A 19,881-nucleotide genomic window follows, 5' to 3' on the forward strand; every position below is an offset into this window, starting at 1 on the left:
GGCATCTGGATTTGATACATTTGTTACAGGAAAAATCTGTCAGAAATGAGCAACATATATATATAAAACAGAAGGCTGATCAGCCCACTTTCTGGCAGCACGGCCAATGCTTCCCGCTCCTACTTAACCATGGGAGTGAAAGTGAGGGTTCACTACTCCAGTTAGGACACAACCTAAAGCAGTCACCCTCAAATTCCCAGAATGGTGAAAAACCTTTTCTTTACTGTGTTTCTGTTGCACACGAGAACCATGAGACACTACTTAGGCTACAAGATGCACAGAAGTGTCCGTATGTCCAACTATAATCCAAGCAAAGCCTCAGGTGAGCTGGAGTTATGTATTTAACTGGCACACAACGCTACGAAACTTGCAGTTTCAACAGGGGGAAAAAAAACCTCACAAGTGTTCACTGGCAATTTAAAGAAATATGAGCATCACCCAAGCTGCGTGTAAGTGTGTGGTAATAAAAGCCATTCTAGTAGAACTAAAGTCCATGTGCTGGAACTGGGAAGTATCAATCCATCAAATGCCTAAAAAGCACAATGGCACGGGGTGGGCTGCACTGCAAGCCTGAATCCACTTAAGCGATCACAGGAGTGCTTACCTCAGCACACTGCTGGTTTGAACCCTCTCCGAGCAATTTCCCTGTAGAGTCAAGCAACTGGACTGTATCGCTTTATAGTCTGGCTGCGCAAGGATGATCTCTCCCCGGCCCGGGCTGCAGGGAATGTAGGTTACTTAACTTCTGGTCTGGTTTTCGAGAGGTTTGCAGCCTCCACTGCAGCTAGGTTATATAACAAGTCAATCTGTCCACAGGTTCAGACCTGCATGTTTTGGGAAACGAGGGTAGGAGACTTGTTCTGCAGCGTTTGTTCTTGTTTGGCTGCTTTCTGAGAGAGAAGTTATTAAACGCTCTGCTTCTGTGGGCTAAGAGGAGTTTGCCAGAATAAGGTCAAGGCGGAAGCTAATGGACTGAAAAGTTACACTATAGTGACAAGCAAGGAACAGAAAATCCAATGGCATTAGCATCTTAAGCCACTGATGTTTTACAGCTGGATGTTCCTCTGCAAAAGACTTCCCCCCTTGGATTTGGAGTCCACTATAAAAGTAAGGATGCCTCTTTGTAATACTACACTTCAGAGCTCGTGTTCTGCAGACTACCACAAACACTGTTGTTTTAGGACAGAACAGGGTAACAAGACGCCAGTAACTGTTCCCCTATGCGGCCCGTTGAACATCGCCACTGAGCCATGGAAAACCAGGATTTGCCATGGTACTGGACCTTTTCCTCACTTCTAGTGATTGAAGTGCAGCAAGGGGCTAAAATAGGATCAAGTAACACTAGATTTTATAGAAAAACAGTCCTTGGGCAATCGCTGTAGCTGGCATGGGCAAGTTCAGCAGTTACCACCCTCAACAAAGCAGAGATCCGTGCTATGAAAATAAACCCGAGACCCCAGCTCTCCCTGTATAGCGCAGCTGCCGGACACCCAGAGCAGCGTGCTTGCATTCCAACACATTTTCAGCTCACACAACAGAACCTTTAAGGAAGCTGGCCGTTTGTTCCAAGGCTTTTTGATCTTCGCCGTAGGAAATTTCATCAGAGAAGCAAGGAAAGAACCAAGAAATGCGACTGATCTTGGGCAAGTCATCTCCCACAAGCGAACTGGATACAGGATTTACTCAGCCTTCAGCCATAAACGGGTGCCAGGTGCGGGGCAGCAATGTTACACCTTCAGGGGAAGCTGCTCCGGGTTCTCTGCTCATCTAGCCAGGACAGAGCCTACTCACCAGCCAAGTCCCCTCACTCTCCAGTTCAAACATAGCAAACCTCAGCAACTCACAGATTTTTCTTGTTGGGCACATTCAGCAAAAGATGTCAAGACTGTTTCTGCTCCCTCCACTGCCGTATGGGAGAGCTGCAAAGGGCGAGTCAGACGCCGACAGGCCAAGGAGAAAGCTCGCTCTTAGCTTACACGTGCTCCCACGAACATTGCTTTTTCTTCTGCATTCAGCACATTTCTTCACTACCCCTCACATTATCTTCTCAATCTTCTGCTCCCATCAGCATTTACTGTCTTTCCCAGTGTTTTTGGCAGCCAATTCTCATTTTTCTGCCACAATCTTTATCTCAATTATGTCATGGCTTTCAAGTTGCAATTAATTTATGTCACTACAGAATTTATACCAGGCTCTGGAAACAGGCCTTTTTTTTGTCTAATAAAAGATGCAGGGCTTCACTCTGTCCCTGCTTCTTGCTGCAGGGCTGTTCAGCAGCTGGGAGTTTCTGACTTGTTCCTGTAGCTGGTTGAATGGACCCTCTGATGTCATGTAAAGTCACACATAAACACAGACTTCAAACATTTCCTAAGGTTCAGTTTAGTTTGTGACTTTGAAACAAAGAGAAGCGGCAAAAGAATTTATATTTGTCTTCAGATAAAGATTCTACATTTGGGCTTTCAGAAAACACTTGAAATTACTAGCTGTTCAGGTGCTTGCTCTGGCAAGAGTAGCTGTCTCAAAAGGTAAAGCCAGTTGTTTTCATTTATATACATCTGATCAAAAATTATTGTGGCTATTCTGACACGCTAGTTTCCTTCACAAAGCTCTAAAAACACACTACGTCCTCCACCGCTTGCTACAGCAGGCAGCTCTCCTAGACAGAGTTTGCTTTCCTAGATTAAACAGCCTTTGAACTCAATTTTGAAGAGAACCAGGTTTTCACAACCAACCATTACTGAAAATGGCCGGTAATTCAAAAGAAAAATGTCTATGACCCATGCTTTAAAATTAAACTACAACTGAGTGTTATTCCAGCGATACTGAAAGCAAACGTACTCATTAGGAACAAAGCAAATGGAGAAATAATCCTCAGGAAAATCCTCAAGCCAGTTTGTCTCTGAAGAGTAAACCAAAAGCAAGGTTTATTAGCCAGGCTGCCGACAAGAAAGCTTAACCTGCACAGCAGCTGTGTCGAGGAACACAGAGCAACTCTGAGTGAGCAGTGAAGGGTAACAGATGAATTCCTCACCCCTGCAGAAGAGATTTTTCCTCTATTGGGGATTTCTGGCACCTGCATGATTTGCAACCTCAAGTCCACAGCCCCACAACAGGGGTCCAAGGGATCAAAAAGGTCTAAGTCCTAAGGAAGCAGATCTAGCCTCAGTCAACAGCCTCAAACCAGCCTGAAACCACTGCACAGAGAGAATCACAGACCCGAAATGATGACGAGGTTGTTTTCTGTTTTTATCGTAACCTAGCACACTGGACTATGGAGGAGGAAGGTCGACCTCACTCTTTCACACAAGCTATGGACTGTGTTTCAGAACAATTAGTGCCCTTGTAGTTACCAATGCAGCTAATTTTCCTGAGTGTGTACCTTTTTTCCAGCTGACCCCCAATTCAGACAATTCACATTTTTGATATTTTTAAGTGCGAGCAAAAACTAAGAACTAGTTCTCCTGTGTTAAGTCCCACAGCGACAGCGTAATTTGTAGGAAAGCACTGCGTACGTTAAGCAAACTGCATATGAAACTCCCCAGATTACATACTCTACAAGTAACAGGTTCAGGGGATTTTTTTATTCATGCTTTTAAATCTACTGATCTGTACTGCTCATTTTATGACGTACATCTGCCATGACAGGCCTCGGGTAGTTGAGAAGAAGCAAGCTCCACTTCTATCAACTCTCCCTGTGATGAAAACCAGTGTCTTCTGACAGATGATGGTCTCAGCAAACCACCCAAAGCTTCTCCAGCATTTCCTTCTGCTGGAAGATCAGGGAAGACATCTAAGTAATTTCTGGGGCATATTTATGCTCCTCGCTCAGTTATAAACAGTACAAGTTTATTGCCATGTGTATTTTAAAAAACTAGAAGAACGTGAACTACCACATTAAAGTAAGGAATCCAGCTCTTAACGAAACAACTCAACACAGTGGAACTACAGCCGTCTACTACAGCCCTGCCGGGAAGAGGCTGCGTGGATGATGTCACTCGCAGACTCACAGTGCTGCACTTCCTGTAATACAATATGCACATATGAAATACATTTGGTATTTTATTAAGTAAACAAAGCAATTATCAGTGCACATTTTAAGCAGCAAAGAAAAAAAAAAAAAGCACCTCAGACTTTCATACCGTAACAAAAGTTCTGTGGAAGCTGCATTTTATTTGAAAATCCACCCATTTGTGCCAACATACATTTTAATATTTTAAACAAAAATAGAATCTGCAGAGACAATGCAGCAAGTATGCTTAATTCATGTACAGAATTGCTTTCATATCACTGACTATCCTTCTGAAGGCCCCACTCCACCCAAAAGTTATGATGTATTTACACAAAGCACCGATCAACAGTGCTACTTTAATTCTTCATTAACTAAACACCCACTAGACGTACGTAAGGAAGCTATCTCCCCTTTTTTACTTTTAAAAGGTACATGATCATAAACGTGGCACTAGCCAAATGAAAAGGCTTTCCCCAACACACACCACCTCAGTTTTTTATTTTATACTTTTTTTTTTTTTTTTTTTACAGAAAAGAAGGAGTCTTAAAATGAAAGCAATTCCTCACATTCATTTTGGAAAGGCCTTATAATGTCAAATGTAAAAATAATGACATGCCAAGCACAAAGCAATAAAGTTCCTTCCCGATGCACTGATGCTGAATTAAAAATGTAGTGCTTCTTCTAGTCAGTTAACTGTTCCCTTGCAAAATCCTAGGCACAGAATTGACTATAAGGATTAATGCATTTTACAGCTCTTCCCTAATTCCCATATACACTGAGAATTCATTAGATTCAGACCTTTAAAATATTTAGTGCTCTGTATGTCAGCTGAAAAGCGTTCTGAATCAGATTCATTCTTTGTGGATAAAAATCAGACATACTGTATACATCCATACTTATTTTCATAAGGAGGTTTTTTTGATACAATATTAATGTTAAATTGATAATCATAAATAAATACAAACAATAATACATAAGGAATGTCTACTGCAAACTGAATATATAATTTTTTTAAAAAAGTTAATTTCCATTACTGCTGTGCCTACATTTGTGAGGACTGAAGAAAAGGTAACTGCAGAATTAAGAGTTAGGATTTGACCCTCCCCTGCCCAAAGTCTTGTTTTGAGTTACGGTAAAGGACACATCTCCATTCCAGACAGCATTTCCAAACTCCAATCTCAATTTCCAGAATAAATGCTTCTCTTCATATGTTACCGATTACGGGTATTACTAGGAAGCTGAAAGATTGACACGTTAGTCACCAGGACAAAAAAACCCAGATCTTAGTCTTAACCCATGGCAATTCTTGGCTTTGTATTGTATATTGATGTTTTCTTACGGAGTTGTCCCAGGCTCCTTCATTGGTCTTCATCATTTCACTGCATCGTTTAAAGGGAGAGTGAGAGACTGTTGTTCATTTCTTCCTGGAAGTGGGGGTTTACTGGTGAGCACATCTTTTTGGAAACGTTCCTTTCTCTTCCATCTAACACAGTTACATAAACTGAATCTGGAAAGATTAAAAACCATCGTGTTAACATCCAACAGAAGCAGGACTTCGCTATAAACCTGTGTTTTCACAAATTTCCATTCTTCATACGCCCAAGCTACCCCGAGGATCTGAAGTTTTGAACAGAAATAAAAATTCTACAAAATCAGGGCCAGAAAACAACCAAAATCCACCAATACATTTTTCCAACTCCACCAGCCTTCAGAACATCTCTTTGCATTAAGCTGGCTTGCCCAACAATAAAAAACCCTACTCCTCCACACAATGTCATTGCCAGTGGCAGCGTAACACGGAACACCACCATTACGAAGAGAACTCAAGGTCAATTTTTGTGCTGAACCAGAGGAAGTGCACAAAAGAGGATGCTGTGTGCAGCAGAGCCTACTCTCTTTCTACTACATATCCCTGAAGTTTTTGTATCTTCACTCATTTTAGTATTTAATTCCCACCCATCCCTGATTGCTTAAAAAAAGAACAGAACTCCTCCTGCGCACATCTGTAGCAAAATTCATCCTTCACCACCAAGAAACACGCACCTCCTCCTGCATAAAGCAAACACTTTGGTCGAGCAGCCTGGTAAAGTGCACGAGCAGACTGCCGGCAGCAGACAGGTGTTTGTTGCTAACCACAAGCTAAACATTTTCCTGATGAAGTGGTAAATACCAGGTGGTACCAGCTCCTTCTCCCTAACTGCAGCAAGTGCCACGTTGCCGGCACTCGCAGCCCAGAAGGGAACTCCCGAACTTCATTTCCAATGGGCTGGAGCAAAATGACCTCATCGTGCCTTTAGACCGCCGCAGCTAAGTATACAGAGTTTCCAAATCGCTTCCACAATGCTTCCAACTCAACATGGCTTGTTTTTATTTTCTTCAGGAACAGATCTCCTCATGTTAAATCTTGAATTAGAACTTTTAATTTTGTTTTATATCACAAAAAACAGCATCTCCCCAGAATAACGGACAATACCTAAGTTGTTCTACAAGAAATCCTGGAGAGAGAGCTCTGCAAAGGGATCCTTTCCTGAGGCTCTGTGAGGACTCTGACTGGAAGGGCTGGATGCTGCAGACAGCTAGTAGGAAAGACGACAGAAAGGGAAAGAAAGAAAAAAAGGTCTCAGAATGACAGAATATGAAAGCTGAACGTGTAGTGAAAGAACATGGGGAGGTTAAGAGGCAAACATGGCAGAAATCAACTACTAAAACAAGGTGTTTGGTCACATGGAAAACAGAAAGCCTCTTTAATGGTTGGTGTAATGCAGGAACAAGCTGGGCATGACCCTCCGGGAAGGAAATGTCAACTGGCACTTGCCAAATAAGCAGATAACCTCGCACTTTGGCAGTGGCTTTCTTCACTAAACATTAAGCCTGCCTGACTCCTGTGGAAAAGGGTAGCACTCTCCCTGCTTGACTGGCAAAACTGTGTACTGGCAGGGAGAGACGAGGCTGGGGGCCTGGGAGCTTTGCAGACACCTTCTCCAGAAGAAACAGCTCTCAGCATCTTTTCCTCTCAAAATAGGATGTGTACAAAAAGAGGCTGGAGAGTAGATAATGGATAATTCTCAGTCTGGGGCCTAGAAGGAGAACACAGGATATATTCTGGGGGTGGGGAGGAAAAAAAAAATTTTAAAAAGTGAGAGTATGTCAACTGCTGCTATTTTAGGTGAGGACTGAAGACTGAGACTGCTAGTTACACACTAACAAACCCCACATCCTATAGCCACGTATTTAAAAAGCACCAGACTACCAATTCAGCCACATAAGCACATAATTGACAAGTAGGTAATACCTGCCTTCCGGCTGCTGCTGCTGGAAGGGACCAGTAATCTGCAGGCTGTAACTGCAGCAGCATGTGCTATTCGTTGAATTAATTTTTTTAGCTGTTTTCTTTCTTAGTGCCTTCCCAGTTATAAATGGTGCTTTATTAAAAGTCTATTTGCCCCCAGCTTGTAGAACGTGCGTGTTTTTTGCAGTTACAAATAAAAGTCAGCTTTCTCCATTGCAGGTCCCATCACCCCAACGGTTTTCTCACACGGAGTCACACTGATCGCCTGTGCATACTTGCACTTCGCTCCCTTTGCAAACAACATCATATGGAGACGTATTTCCTTTGGAAACACTGAATGCCTGCCCAGCGGCGCAGGACAGGGAACACGCTTATGGGAACTGCTTGCAGAAGTGCCCAGAGTGTAAACACTGCCTTTGCAAATTTAAGCTGTTCACGTCAATATCTATCTCAGAAACCACGCGAGGAGGAGTTCTTTCAGGATCAGTACTCTCTGTCTGGGTTGGAATCTCTATCCCTCTCCCACTCCCAATGGGGCACTCTGATCCAGTCCCTGTAAACAGATTATGGAAGAGTCGTGAGACGGAATGGGAAGCGCTTGAGAAGCGGTTTCAGGATGTCAGAAGTTCCCCTTTTAAACTTGGTTCTTCCCTTCGGAAAGCCATAGCTCAACACACCCCACCCCTCTCCAGGATTTAAGCCGGACTGATGATAAAAACCTAACAGTCATGGCTTCAGCAAGGCATGCCTGCTGCAACTTGATTTCATGAGACATTCTTCCTCTTCGTGGTCAAAGGGCTTGAAGTCTCATGTTGCAAGTCCTGTTAAATCAAGCTGGCAAATCTCCAATTGATACCAAGTCCAAAGTAATGCCCCAGTTTGAAAGCAGTGTGGAAGACTGGTAGGTTTAGAGCTCTGTCATTTGTGCGACATCAGCATGTAACCAGAAAGAGAGGTGAAATTTCAGGAAAGCTGTTCAGGTTAAATACTGGCGAAAACCTTGACAGTTCTACTTCCTAGACGCCACAGCCAAATTCAGACAAGACATCGGATCTTACAGTAAATACCTATCTTAACAAAAAAAGGAGGCCTAAAAAAATAAATGCGGAAAGTATAGTTAGACAGTTTCCTACACTGCATCTATCCAGGTTACTGCTTATAAATGTATCTGAAAACCAGAACCTACCTTTAGCAGTTTCTAAGGAGAAGCATTTAACACAGCAGCGCTGGCCATCAGTTTCTTTAGTGCTAGTACACCTACAGCTGCGAATTTACCCTTACAGCCCAGTGCCTGCGTGATCTGAAATGTAACATACTGTGCTGGATCAGGCCCAAAGCTTAGTCTCATCTCCAGCAGCAGTCTTCTCACTGCTTCCAACAAAGACAAAAACTCCCTGGAGTCACAGTAAGATGGAAGAACCCATCTGTGAGCAAGGGTTGTGCTGGATTCCCAGCATTAGCTAGATACTGGTTTCTCATTAAACAAGTCTGTCAAGCTATTTTAGCACGCATTTTACAATTAATGTGCCAGAGGGAGCACCTGTGAAGTCTACTTTCTGGCATAAGTCTGTCCTGAACTTCATACCCTGTTCTTCCAGTTTCAAAAAAATGCCCAAAACAAACTACCATCAAAAAAAAATGCAAACAAAAAAACCCACATCCCAAAAACCCCAACACAAAAAGAAACAACAAAAACACACACACAACCGCCCCCCAACCCAACTTACTCATTTGCACAATTACCTATTCTTCATCATCACAAGGTGATCACCGCTACCGCTTTTTCTGTACAGTTCAGTGACATTAACCACCGCCACGTTACACTTCACACAGATGCTGGCAGCAGGCTGAGTAATTTATTCTATTCGAAACCTTAAAATTTTTCACTACCCAGCTGCTTCCCCTCCTAAGGCCATGTCCTTTTGGGGGCAATTAGACCAGAATATGTAGCATGCCACCGATCTGTCAGCAGCGTACCGTGTTATCTCAGCCAACATGATAAGGTTTTTGGTGGTGGTGAACAATCAGGCACTGCTGCTGTGCATCGGGCCACTCAGGTCTTGCAGTGGGTGGTCATACTCCAGCTGCCTGCATGGCATTCACATCTGCCTGAGCTGAAATATGCTGCGTTTGCTGTACTGTACCACGCCTGCCGTCACTCTGGCTACTCTTCAACCTTGTCCGGACCTTCGGCCTGTCCCTTCCTCGCACATGCTCCCTTTACCAGCTGCAGTTTAATCAGTAACTCCAACCATTCTCACTGTCCCAAGCAGCATGATATATTACTTTGCCATGAGGAAAGACTGCTATTACCATGACGAAAACTACTGTTTTCCTTCTCTAGTGGAAAACACTGACACTAACGCAAGAGAAGTGCATTCATAATGTATTCAAAGGAAGAAGCTACACACCACTTTTAGAACTACAAATATCTTCCACACTCTGATTTCCAAAGCAGCGAGTGTTCTAGTCTCTCATTCTCAATTGTTTCAAATGATTTTGCCCTTAAAAAACCAAAGTAGCCCTGTTCTTGAGAGCAAAAATTAAAGTTGCAAGCATGTAAACTGAACATTTGAAAGAGAAGCAAAATAAGTACGTCTAGAGGTATGAAAAGTGTATTTATTGAGACAAATCCTGAAGAGTATCAAGCTAGAAACACCAGTTTATATTACCAAGAAACTGGACAACATTGGGATGCCTGTGTTACCAGTTCCTACACAAAGCAGGAGGAATTCCCAACACACAGCAACTTGGCAAGATAATTTTTCAGCAACAGCTTCTTATCTGTTGTTATGCTTTTAAGTACCTTCAAGCTTCTTTACTATAGACAACAACCAAAAAAAAAAAAAAAAAAAAATCTATCAGCAGACCAGAGATAAGCGGTATCATCTGGTGCTTTAGACATAAACAGGAAAAACAACTTAGTTTTGGGCAGCGATGACACCATGGACAAAAAGCATGTTAGAACAACGGTGTTTATAGAGTGGCCCCCGTGGGATGCAGGCAGTCTGAACTGCGTACGCCTTTCAGATTACCATTACTCATTCTTTAAGATTTGTTTACTTACCCCAAGAACACACATTTTTATTTCTTTATTTTCCTATTCCTATTTCTGGCACAACAGGAGCAGGAACTAAACCTAAACAGACAAATATGCTCTCAGAAGAACCTCAAGACTAAGCAGACGGTAAGTTTAGCATAACCATATTGCAATTTCCCTCTGTGGCTGTATGTCAGTAAATGCCATCTATGCATTATATGGGGAAGAAGCTCTCACATGCAGCCTTTGTTGCACTGAAGTTGCTTTATTGATGTCAGACTTCTGAACACACCTGTAAGCAACGCATAGCACGTGTCTCAGGGAAAACCCTTGGTCACACAGCAAATGCTGATTCAAAGGGTGTGTTTCCTACCCAAGTAATTCTCACAGGAGCCAAACGCTGTCAGAGAAGCACAATAAACACGGCCCTACACACCTCGCTTGTGACTAATTCCTCCTTCTCTCGTTATGACAGCCAGCTGGGATCTAACCAAGGCCAAGCCCTGCAATGTCAAACGAAGCAGAAAGGCTCACCCAGCTGTTCAGACGCACCTACCTGTTTATCAGTGAATTAGGCAGGTAGGCAGTTTATAGGCAGTTGAGGCAGGTTATTTTTTAAAAGATCATTTCAAAACTGGTTTTTTTTGAATTCTAGAAAAAAACTCTTGAAGATCCTTTAACTTGTTTTCCGTTTTAAAAATTTCATAACATTCCCCCCTGCATAAGACAGTATAAAACCCATGCAAAAGATACCAAATCACTTAAGTGACAGTGAATGTGCAAAGCAGCTCAAGTCCAAGAGAAAGTAAACTGAGAACCGCACTTCCAGCTAAAGAAAACTAACAGTGTCTCTTTCAGAGAAAGCCTTTTAAAAGTCAAAAAAACCCCAAAAGTCTATCCCCAAGGCTCTGTTTTAAGGAAGACAAAGGGCACGCTGCCCACTGGCAGCACACGGCACAGCCTCTCCCGTTCAAGGATCAGGTTCAGGCATCGGGAAAGGCTTGAGGCTCTCTCCCCTTCCAGCCTGCTGCTGAATTCCCTTCCCTCCACACGCCAGTCCCCAAACCCACACGTACGCCAACGTATACCTAAGTTACACACGCATGTTTTCAGTCACCTATGCAAACAGAGCTCTCTGCAGTAAGATCAAAATGCAGTCCCAGTGTGTTACCTCCTTCTGACAGTCACGACATACAATGTGAACTTTGACAGAGAAACACCTGACTGATCAGTCGAACCACACTGTTACTACTGGAGCTCCAATCTGCCAGGTGAACCTGGCTCTGCCTCTAACAGCAGTTCACAAACAGAACAAAGTCTTTAATAATCTCAGTATTTCCTGAAAATAGCATGAAGGTGTTCAAAGCTGTCCATTCCCTCTTCCCCCTAAAATGCTCTTCCTCCTGCAAAAAACTACCTTCAGAAGGCATTTGGGTTAAAAAAGTGAGTTCGTTCCAGTGACAGTAGTTTGCGAAACAATAAGAGGTATGTATTTAACTTCAGTACTGATAAAGTCAGTTCTTCCCAATGCTCAGAGTAACTCTTCAGCACGCTTTTATTCTGGTACCTCAGGTAATGAATTTACGCACAACAAATCACGAGAACCAGAAAAGCAGGCAATTTAAGGAACACTCCATTTAACGTAACACTTAAGAGGGCAAGGCCAGATAGGTTGGTATAGCTATTGAGTATCTTCACTATGCTGTAAATACTGTCTGCTGCAAAACCAGGGAGGAATACAAAGACCTTTGGAGAACACAAGGGTTAAAACTAGATGAACATGCCGTGTGCCTCCCACTGAGTGGTCAGCACTACCAACCAGGCGTAGGACTGAAGTCTCACCAAGCTCGAGACCATGTTCTTTGCAAACCCATCTGTAACATTCATAGACTCAAAAGGCTGCAAACAGCCTGCTTGTCCTCTGCAAAATGCCGTAATACAAGGATGCAGCTTCCACTTACAGTTTTCAGGTACGGTCAGCCTTGGTTACTTTATAATCTAATACTTTTAAGTCTACCAGGCGGACCAAGAGTGGTACATATACTTCGGAGAAAGCTGTAATAGCGCAATCTCAAAGCCACGCTTAGAGGTGAAACCACACAGGACGTGACTCTGGGGAAGGAGCCTGCCTTCAGCGAACGGCACAGACATCAACTGTTCTTATCCTTTCACTAAAGCGTTAAGAATAACCTCAGCCGCACCTCAGAAAAACATTGCCTTGAAATGCTATCCCTCCTCGCTTCTGTAAAACATACTCGCTGCTGCCAACCTGGATGTAAAAGCTTGGAAGCGATCCTTACATGGACTACTGGGGTTATGCAGTACCTTTGTCCAGCAGAAGAAAATATTAAAACACTTTTAAAGAAATTGACCCAGCCGTAATTGGTTCCCAGCACCAATGATTTTGAATATACACACCTGTGCTCCCGGTACAGGGCCAAAAGGGTTTGGTGGTCTCATGACTGGCTGACTGTATATTAAAGTTGGCTGTGTCATCACTGGTATGCCTCCCATCTGCGATGGCTAAAAAAAAAATAAATATCCAGACAACATCAAATCACACCTAGCATTAATACATTGCAAGTATTTAAGGAGAGAAAGGAAAATGGTAAATGCATGAAAAATTTTGGTCATATTTGATACACGCAATCGTACAAGATCTTTCTACAATATTCTGCAAATAGAAGTTACAGAAAGGAGCCTTAGAACCTTTTCAAGGAGCCAGTAACAACTGAGGCCATTTACTCCCTTGCTGCAGAGATCTGAAACACTGGCACAGTTGTTTAAGCATTTGTGCTGGTCCTCCTGCTCCCCAGACCGGGGTCTGACAGCACTGCCCTCTCTGCCTTCGAAAGCCCAACAGTTTTACAGGTATCAATACAGAGCTGACAATTCAAGAAACACTGAAAACTGAGAACTATATTCCCAATTAATGTTAAGTCATTATGCAATCAAAAGTCTGAAATGTTAACGCCTCGCTGGCTGAACCAAATTAAGAATTTAACATATATTAATGGTCTTGGAAGTCAGGTTTTATTTAAGGTAATGCCCATCTCGGGCGCTGCTCTTGGCACTCCCCTTCAGCTTGGGTTGACACCCAGCAGCAGCTGTACTGAAACAATCCCTATTCCAAGCAGCTTTTCCTTGACTAATCCTGGTACTCCTCCGATCACGCCAGCCAGCTCTTTGGGCAATCACATGGTGATCCCATCCAAGAAAGTGACCCCGATGTAAACACCCTACAAAAACGCAAGTTTAAAAATAACTGCTGGCACAACAAAGACACAGGAACCAGCAGCCAGGGAATGCTAAGGTACTAACAAAATTGCTGGTCCCAGTAAGTGCTCACCAAGGGAAAAGCCTGCTACTGGACTGCCACCTCAAAATGGCCACACTCAGAAAATTAAACACAAGGGTTGTAAAGTGGGTCAACATTTCAGAGATTCCTAACAGTTACGTGTCCTGAGCAGAGTTCGAATGAGCCAGGACAGTTATCAGGATGCGCCAGAAAGCCTGTTCTTCGTTCTGTAACGACCTGTCTCACCCATCTGCTCAGACACTGCACACTTTTGAATGAGCAACAGCCACCTGGGATAACAGCTACGGCTCCTATGAATTCCAGTTTCCATTTCACATTGGCGTTTGAACCCCATGATGAATGCTGCTTTACAAAACATGCAAGATTACTTTCTACCCACTAAATATGTAACCCTCCCCAGCTGCTGAATTAAAATAACTCAAAAATGCTTCCAGTACCATCAGTACAAAGTAGTGTTGATTCAAACTTAATCTACACAAACAGTAATTTAATCACAAGGACTTTGCACAAGAACATACTACTGGAGATCATGGATGGGTAACGGGGAACTTAATACTCTCCCAAAAGACCCTCAAGAACACAGCTGGCCACTTCTGCAGTTCACTTACTGAGCACGTACAAGTTATAAATCATTAATCTATTTGATTATATGATGAAACATTTAGCTTATTTTTATTATACTAATCAGTGAGCCATTTAACAGAGTAACTGTTCTACAGAAGTTCTCTCCCCTTTTATTCACCCAGCAAAGCTGTGCTACATCAAAACTGTACTAATCAAGTGTTAAGGCATATAATTCCAGAAATATTTTAAAATTTGAGGGAAGAACAAAAATTTGAACAGCTTTTCAGAGCAACAAGCAGCAAGATCAGGTTTCTGTCAAAAGGTTCCGACTTCCAGAACCGGTGTGTCACCAGGAGATTAAATACTCAACCAACGCCAGGACACAGGGCAGTGTCGCAGTGTCACAAACTTGCGGTTTTGTATCACTGATCATTACAGAAAACTTTTGCTGAGGCTGGGAGCAAGTATTTAAGGAAGGTTTCACTTTGCCGATAACATGCCTGTTGTGAAGGTAGTAGTTACATGATAAACATTTCTACGATCACTTTATTACTACACCAATAAAGCCCAACAAGAACAGACAATGTCTTAGTTTTTCATAAACTTTAAAAAGTGAGGTAGGAAAGGGCAGACTTAACATCAGACAAAACCCACTGAAGTACTTAAGAAAACCAGGACTTAATGATGTGGTGAAGAATAAACCATGAGGAGCTGAAATTCAATCTTCAGTAGAATAGTTCAGAAAAACAACTGCTACCAAACTGTGAGCAAACAAACGACACGCAGCATCTGACTTGAGTTGTAGGAGTTCCACTCACCATCCCATAGCCCATCATTCCTGTCGGCGTTGTAGCAGGGTATGCCATGACAGGTGGTGCCTGGTGTGAAAAACAGTGGTGAACTGAGAGGAGATCAGCTGCACACTGGTAAGACACTGCTTTCTAAGGGTCAACTGCAGCTCTTTGCTTATTATGAATATAGCAAACAATAAACAGGATTTGCAGTCTTAAGAGTGTATCCAAATTATTTCAGACTGAATACAGTACCTAAAGTTTCTAGGTGATATTGGCAAATCTACAATTCTGTATTTGCTTTTAACCTGTTTGGATTCTGGCTGACTAAACTAAACAGCAAGCTGCCATTCCCTTAGCACCCTGTTTAAAGAACACAGTATGAGACATGGAGAAGTCTGAGAGAAAATATTCAGGAAGCAGAAGCATGTTTTTTAATCCCATGAAGCACATACTTCTGTTTCAGTATCAGAAGGAATGGTACGCAAGGAGCCAACAGAAAAATTTTAAAGACTGAAAAGACCAAATTACCATTGCTTCTGCCAACAAGACAAGAATTCTTTTCTTTTTAGCCAGGATGTACACGCTATGGGGATTCTCCTACTGTGCTTCAGTGTAATTTGAACTCTAACATGAATATCCAGCTTGCACTCCCTCTCACTCACCCACTTGGTACAGTGAATTTGAACAGATTAAAGACGGTCCTCTTAGTATCTGCAGATATGTTGATATTCCCCTCAAGCTAAGTTAGCTTTTATGAAGTTACAGGGAGATTGCTGTCAACAGGCAACACCTGGGGCTGAAGCTAACTTTTGTAAACAGCTTGGCAACACATACTTAGAAAAACAGCTGATAACTCTTCGAATATGGTTAGGATATGAAGAACTGTCTTTAATACACTTTTCTTTCTTTGTTCTATAGTTTCATTACCCACTTTCTAAATACTAACCCTTACATGGACAAAAAAAGGTGGGAGTTTTTTTCAGACTGTATATTGGTGCTTATAAATATTCAGCTAACTTGCTGTCTAGCCACTCCACCTCCTGTTAGTTTCTCCTTTAAGAAAAAAAAAAAAAAAGAGTCTAATTCTTGTGTTATTGCTGTGGGGGTTACTATTCATCACAAGACAAAGACCATATGCGTTCCTTGGTACACAGAGATTATTGATACAGAAAAGAGGGAAGTGACAAAATATTAATAATACTGGATTAATTAAAGCAGATAAATTGTAGTATTGAGAACAGGACATCAGCAGGACTGCTTCTGAATTCAGTTCTAAGGTATCAGCTGCCTTTTCATATACACCAGCCAGTGTCACTGCCATTTCAACTGCCATCAGAACAGATTTCACCAATCAAGAATTATCTAAACCACATACTATCTATGTATTTCACATGGCTGTCAAAGCTAGCCTGAAAATTACTTGTTTGTTTTGCTTGTGTACACACAGCTACACACACACAAACATGCTGACTAAATTGATTTTTGAGTGCTCAAGTATGGACCTACCATCCTTCAGTTAGTTACGCTGCAATAAAAACAGAATACAGGGAAAGACCAATATCACCGTTGACAAAGAAAAAAATCCTTTGAAACGAAAGACTGCATTCCTCAGACAGCAAGCACAGGTTATTGCTTGCCCTTTGTAAATTGTCAGCCTGGATCTTCTTTTTTCATATGAGCATTAATGACATATTGGTCTCTCCCTACTTAAAAAAAAAAAAGAATCAAGATCTACCATAAACGTGAATAAAGTGCCAAGTATAACAGAAGCCCGTAAGGTTTCATGCAGTTATTCAAACACAAACATTTTTATCTTCATTCAAAATTCACCAAGTGCATTAAAGGCAGCACAGACACAAACCCCAGCTCTCTGGCAGCAAATGGTACAGTTTAAAGCAAGGAAAAATAATCTTGGTATTTCCCATGCCATCATTCGAATCAAGAACCTGCAGACCACCTATGAAGTTTGTGTACGCTAGGAAAAGCTCAATTTTTGGCACACCAAAGATTTTAAAATGAGAAATGTGTAAATAGCAAGAAGGTTATGAGATTCTGCAACAGCAGTGGTTAATATCAGCATGCCAGTCGATTGCAAAAAGGCTGTGGGTTGTTTCACTTACGTATTGTGGAAAATGCATGCCATTCTGTATTTCCCAGGGAGAACAATTACATAATGCAATAACACTGGATTAGAAGCAAATACTTACACAACGGAATATACACAGATAGCATTTTAGTTCACAAATACATTACATGTTTACCCCAACACATTCTTGTAATTCAAGTCATTTACTGAGACAACATACACCTGTGATACTGTCATCATTATTAGGTTTGTAATTATTTTGCACAGTCCATTTATTTGGTATATGCCTTTTTTCCAAAAGATGAGAAAGCCTTATTTTCAAAAGCATATTTATTTAGCAAGCAGCAGCAACTCCACAATAAATAGACCAGCAGAGGAAAACAAACTTCCCCCCCTCCAGATTACTTCTGTTTCAATATTTTTATGTTATCAGAACAGTTTCACAGGAAGAAAAGTGCCTCAACAGTGTCTCTAAATGATAATGACTTATCACAAGAAGATGTGTATACAAGACATGAGTTATTAAAACAGATTCAAGCACACAAGTAAACTCAAACCACCAGTCATTAAAGCAGGTGAGTAGTTACAGTTCCTTCAATATCTACACACCCTCCAGTAAGGTCCACAAACATTTCTCCCTTCATAAATATAGCAAGTTGATAAGGGACATCCAGTAGGGAAGAGGTAGTGGATCCAGGGATACAAGCTCTGTCTTTCCAAATCTGCAACACTGTGTTATTACACTGCAGATTCACCCTCCCCCAGTCAGAGTCAGATGCCATAAATCCTCGGGAGCGGTTTGTTACCCGTTCCATCCTTATACAGTTCTCCAGATCATTAAGGAAAGGGTGAGTAAGATTCACATGCAAAAATATTCTGTTAGCATTGTGAAAACTACTCATGTAAACTCTTAATGTGTAATTAGGAACCCTTGCTCTACCTGCTACAATAGACACTATGAAGCTGGTCACCAAAACTGACATGCACTTAAAACAACTGCGCACATCAGGGCAGGAAAGCAGTCGTTATGTACATTAAGGAAGTATTGCCCGTGTCACTGCACAGACACCTCTACAAGAATCAAGAAGATTAATCTCTCAGCCTGTTCCTGTCCCCAGAGCGGGCTGAGTTGCAATGTCTACACACTTGACATCTCAGTATACCTGAAGAACACGCTTCTCACACTTACACTTTTCTAGACTGCAAAGTGCCTGCTTCCACTGGAATTCAGTTTTATGTCATAGAAGCAATGAATGGTTTGGGTCGGAAGGGACCTTAAAGATCACCCAGTCCCACCCCCCTGCCAGGGGCAGGGACCTTCCACCAGCCCAGGCTGCTCCCAGCCCCGTCCAGCCTGGCCTTGAGCCCTGCCAGGGATGGGGCACCCACAGCTGCTCTGGGCAGCCTGGGCCAGCGCCTCGCCGCCCTCACAGGGAAGAATTTCCTCCTAATAGCTAATCTAAATCTCCCCTCTTTCAGTGTAAAGCCATTTCCCCTTGCCCTGTCACTGCCTGCCCTTGTAAAAAGTCAGTTGAGTGAAACACGAATGCTGCTACCTTGCCATGAGAGAGGCTGGTCAAACACTATGGAAGTTTATGCTAAACCTGCACATGTCACATCAAAAACTATTTACTAGAACCTCAACGCTAAGAAAAACAAATCCAAGCAGTACCCATCTCAAACACACCACTTATTCAATTGTCTACTACCCTTTTACTGCAACTATAGAACAGTATCAAATTGCTCTGTTACACACCAGCCTGCATATCTAAGTTGCAGGGAACTCACTATTTTAAAATGAGTATTTGCTTACCAACGTCGGAGCATTCCACGCAGTTGTAGGCGCAATCTTGGGTTGCCAGTTGGAACCACCTGTTAGTTTCTTTTCACCTGGCTGAGTCCAGTTAACATCACTTCAAATAGATTTTTTAAAAATTGTTAGAAAACATTGGATTTTCCCACAAAACTCCCTCAGGTAAACACCATTTCCTCTTGGAAATGTGGCTTCTTCTGTTAATGAAGAAGCTTATGTAGCAAAGGAGTTGATAAAAGGTCTCATGACAGCTTGTTTTGGGTAGAAAAAATAAGGTACATGAGCCACCACAGCTTCATCTAATTCCAGTCAAGTTCCTCAGCACAGGTAAGTTAGTCTCACTGACTTTCCTTGGGTGAAAATTAGGAGCAACTGCATACTAGATTTTATGAATGGTTTCAGAGTTGGCACAGATGGTCCCTATAAGCCTTGAATTTGCTAATCACATTCTCAACTTTGCTGCTAGACCAGATGTTCACAATCCAAGAATATGCCCTGCTTCAAAATTCACTTGTCTAAAAAGGTCAACCACAAGTCAGAGGCTGTGGTTTCACAATCTTTTAATACAGCCCTGCACACACTCACACAAAGTATTTATGAACTGTGCTAAGACTGCCTACAATTACAAAGGAACATTTTGATGAACTCATTTCCTAAATATATACAAAACCTGAAAGGTATCAGACACTGTCACTCCCACTCAGTCTACTGTCACCTCCCAACAGCTCTCACCTATTCATTATACCTTGTATGAGAAACAAGGTAGTCCCAAACGCGCTCTGAAGGCTAACGTTATGTGGTACACACAGGTTTGAACCTATACTTTCATAAAAATTTACTATCAAGAAAATCAAAACGTTCAACCTTAAGCATACTCACTTTTTAGTAGTTCCATTTCCAATGCCCAAATCTGTCACAAAGTGGAAAAAGATACTATTGAAATACCATTCACTTAAAAGCGTTAAGA

General features: G+C 42.1%; 1 protein-coding gene across 11 annotated transcripts in view; it reads right to left on the reverse strand.

The window, feature by feature from the left end:
* Positions 1–4,041: 4,041 nt before the first annotated feature.
* Positions 4,042–19,881, reverse strand: part of PICALM (phosphatidylinositol binding clathrin assembly protein) — a 71,217-nt gene continuing 55,377 nt past the window's right edge. For 3 of the 11 annotated variants that reach the window (XM_055801778.1, XM_055801775.1, XM_055801782.1), the window contains 7 exons: positions 19,794–19,824; positions 18,915–19,014; positions 17,136–17,159; positions 15,040–15,099; positions 12,757–12,861; positions 6,483–6,585; positions 4,042–5,516 (listed from right to left, as the gene is read on the reverse strand). In XM_055801778.1, coding sequence (XP_055657753.1) covers positions 6,493–6,585; positions 12,757–12,861; positions 15,040–15,099; positions 17,136–17,159; positions 18,915–19,014; positions 19,794–19,824 — 413 coding nt within the window. In that variant the 3' untranslated portion in view covers positions 4,042–5,516; positions 6,483–6,492. The remainder of the gene's footprint in view (positions 5,517–6,482; positions 6,586–12,756; positions 12,862–15,039; positions 15,100–17,135; positions 17,160–18,914; positions 19,015–19,793; positions 19,825–19,881) is intronic. The other 8 variants (XM_055801776.1, XM_055801783.1, XM_055801777.1 and 5 more) reach the window with 5 other exon arrangements.

This window comes from Falco peregrinus, chromosome 4 (genome assembly GCF_023634155.1).
Source record: "Falco peregrinus isolate bFalPer1 chromosome 4, bFalPer1.pri, whole genome shotgun sequence".
NCBI lineage: Eukaryota > Metazoa > Chordata > Aves > Falconiformes > Falconidae > Falco > Falco peregrinus.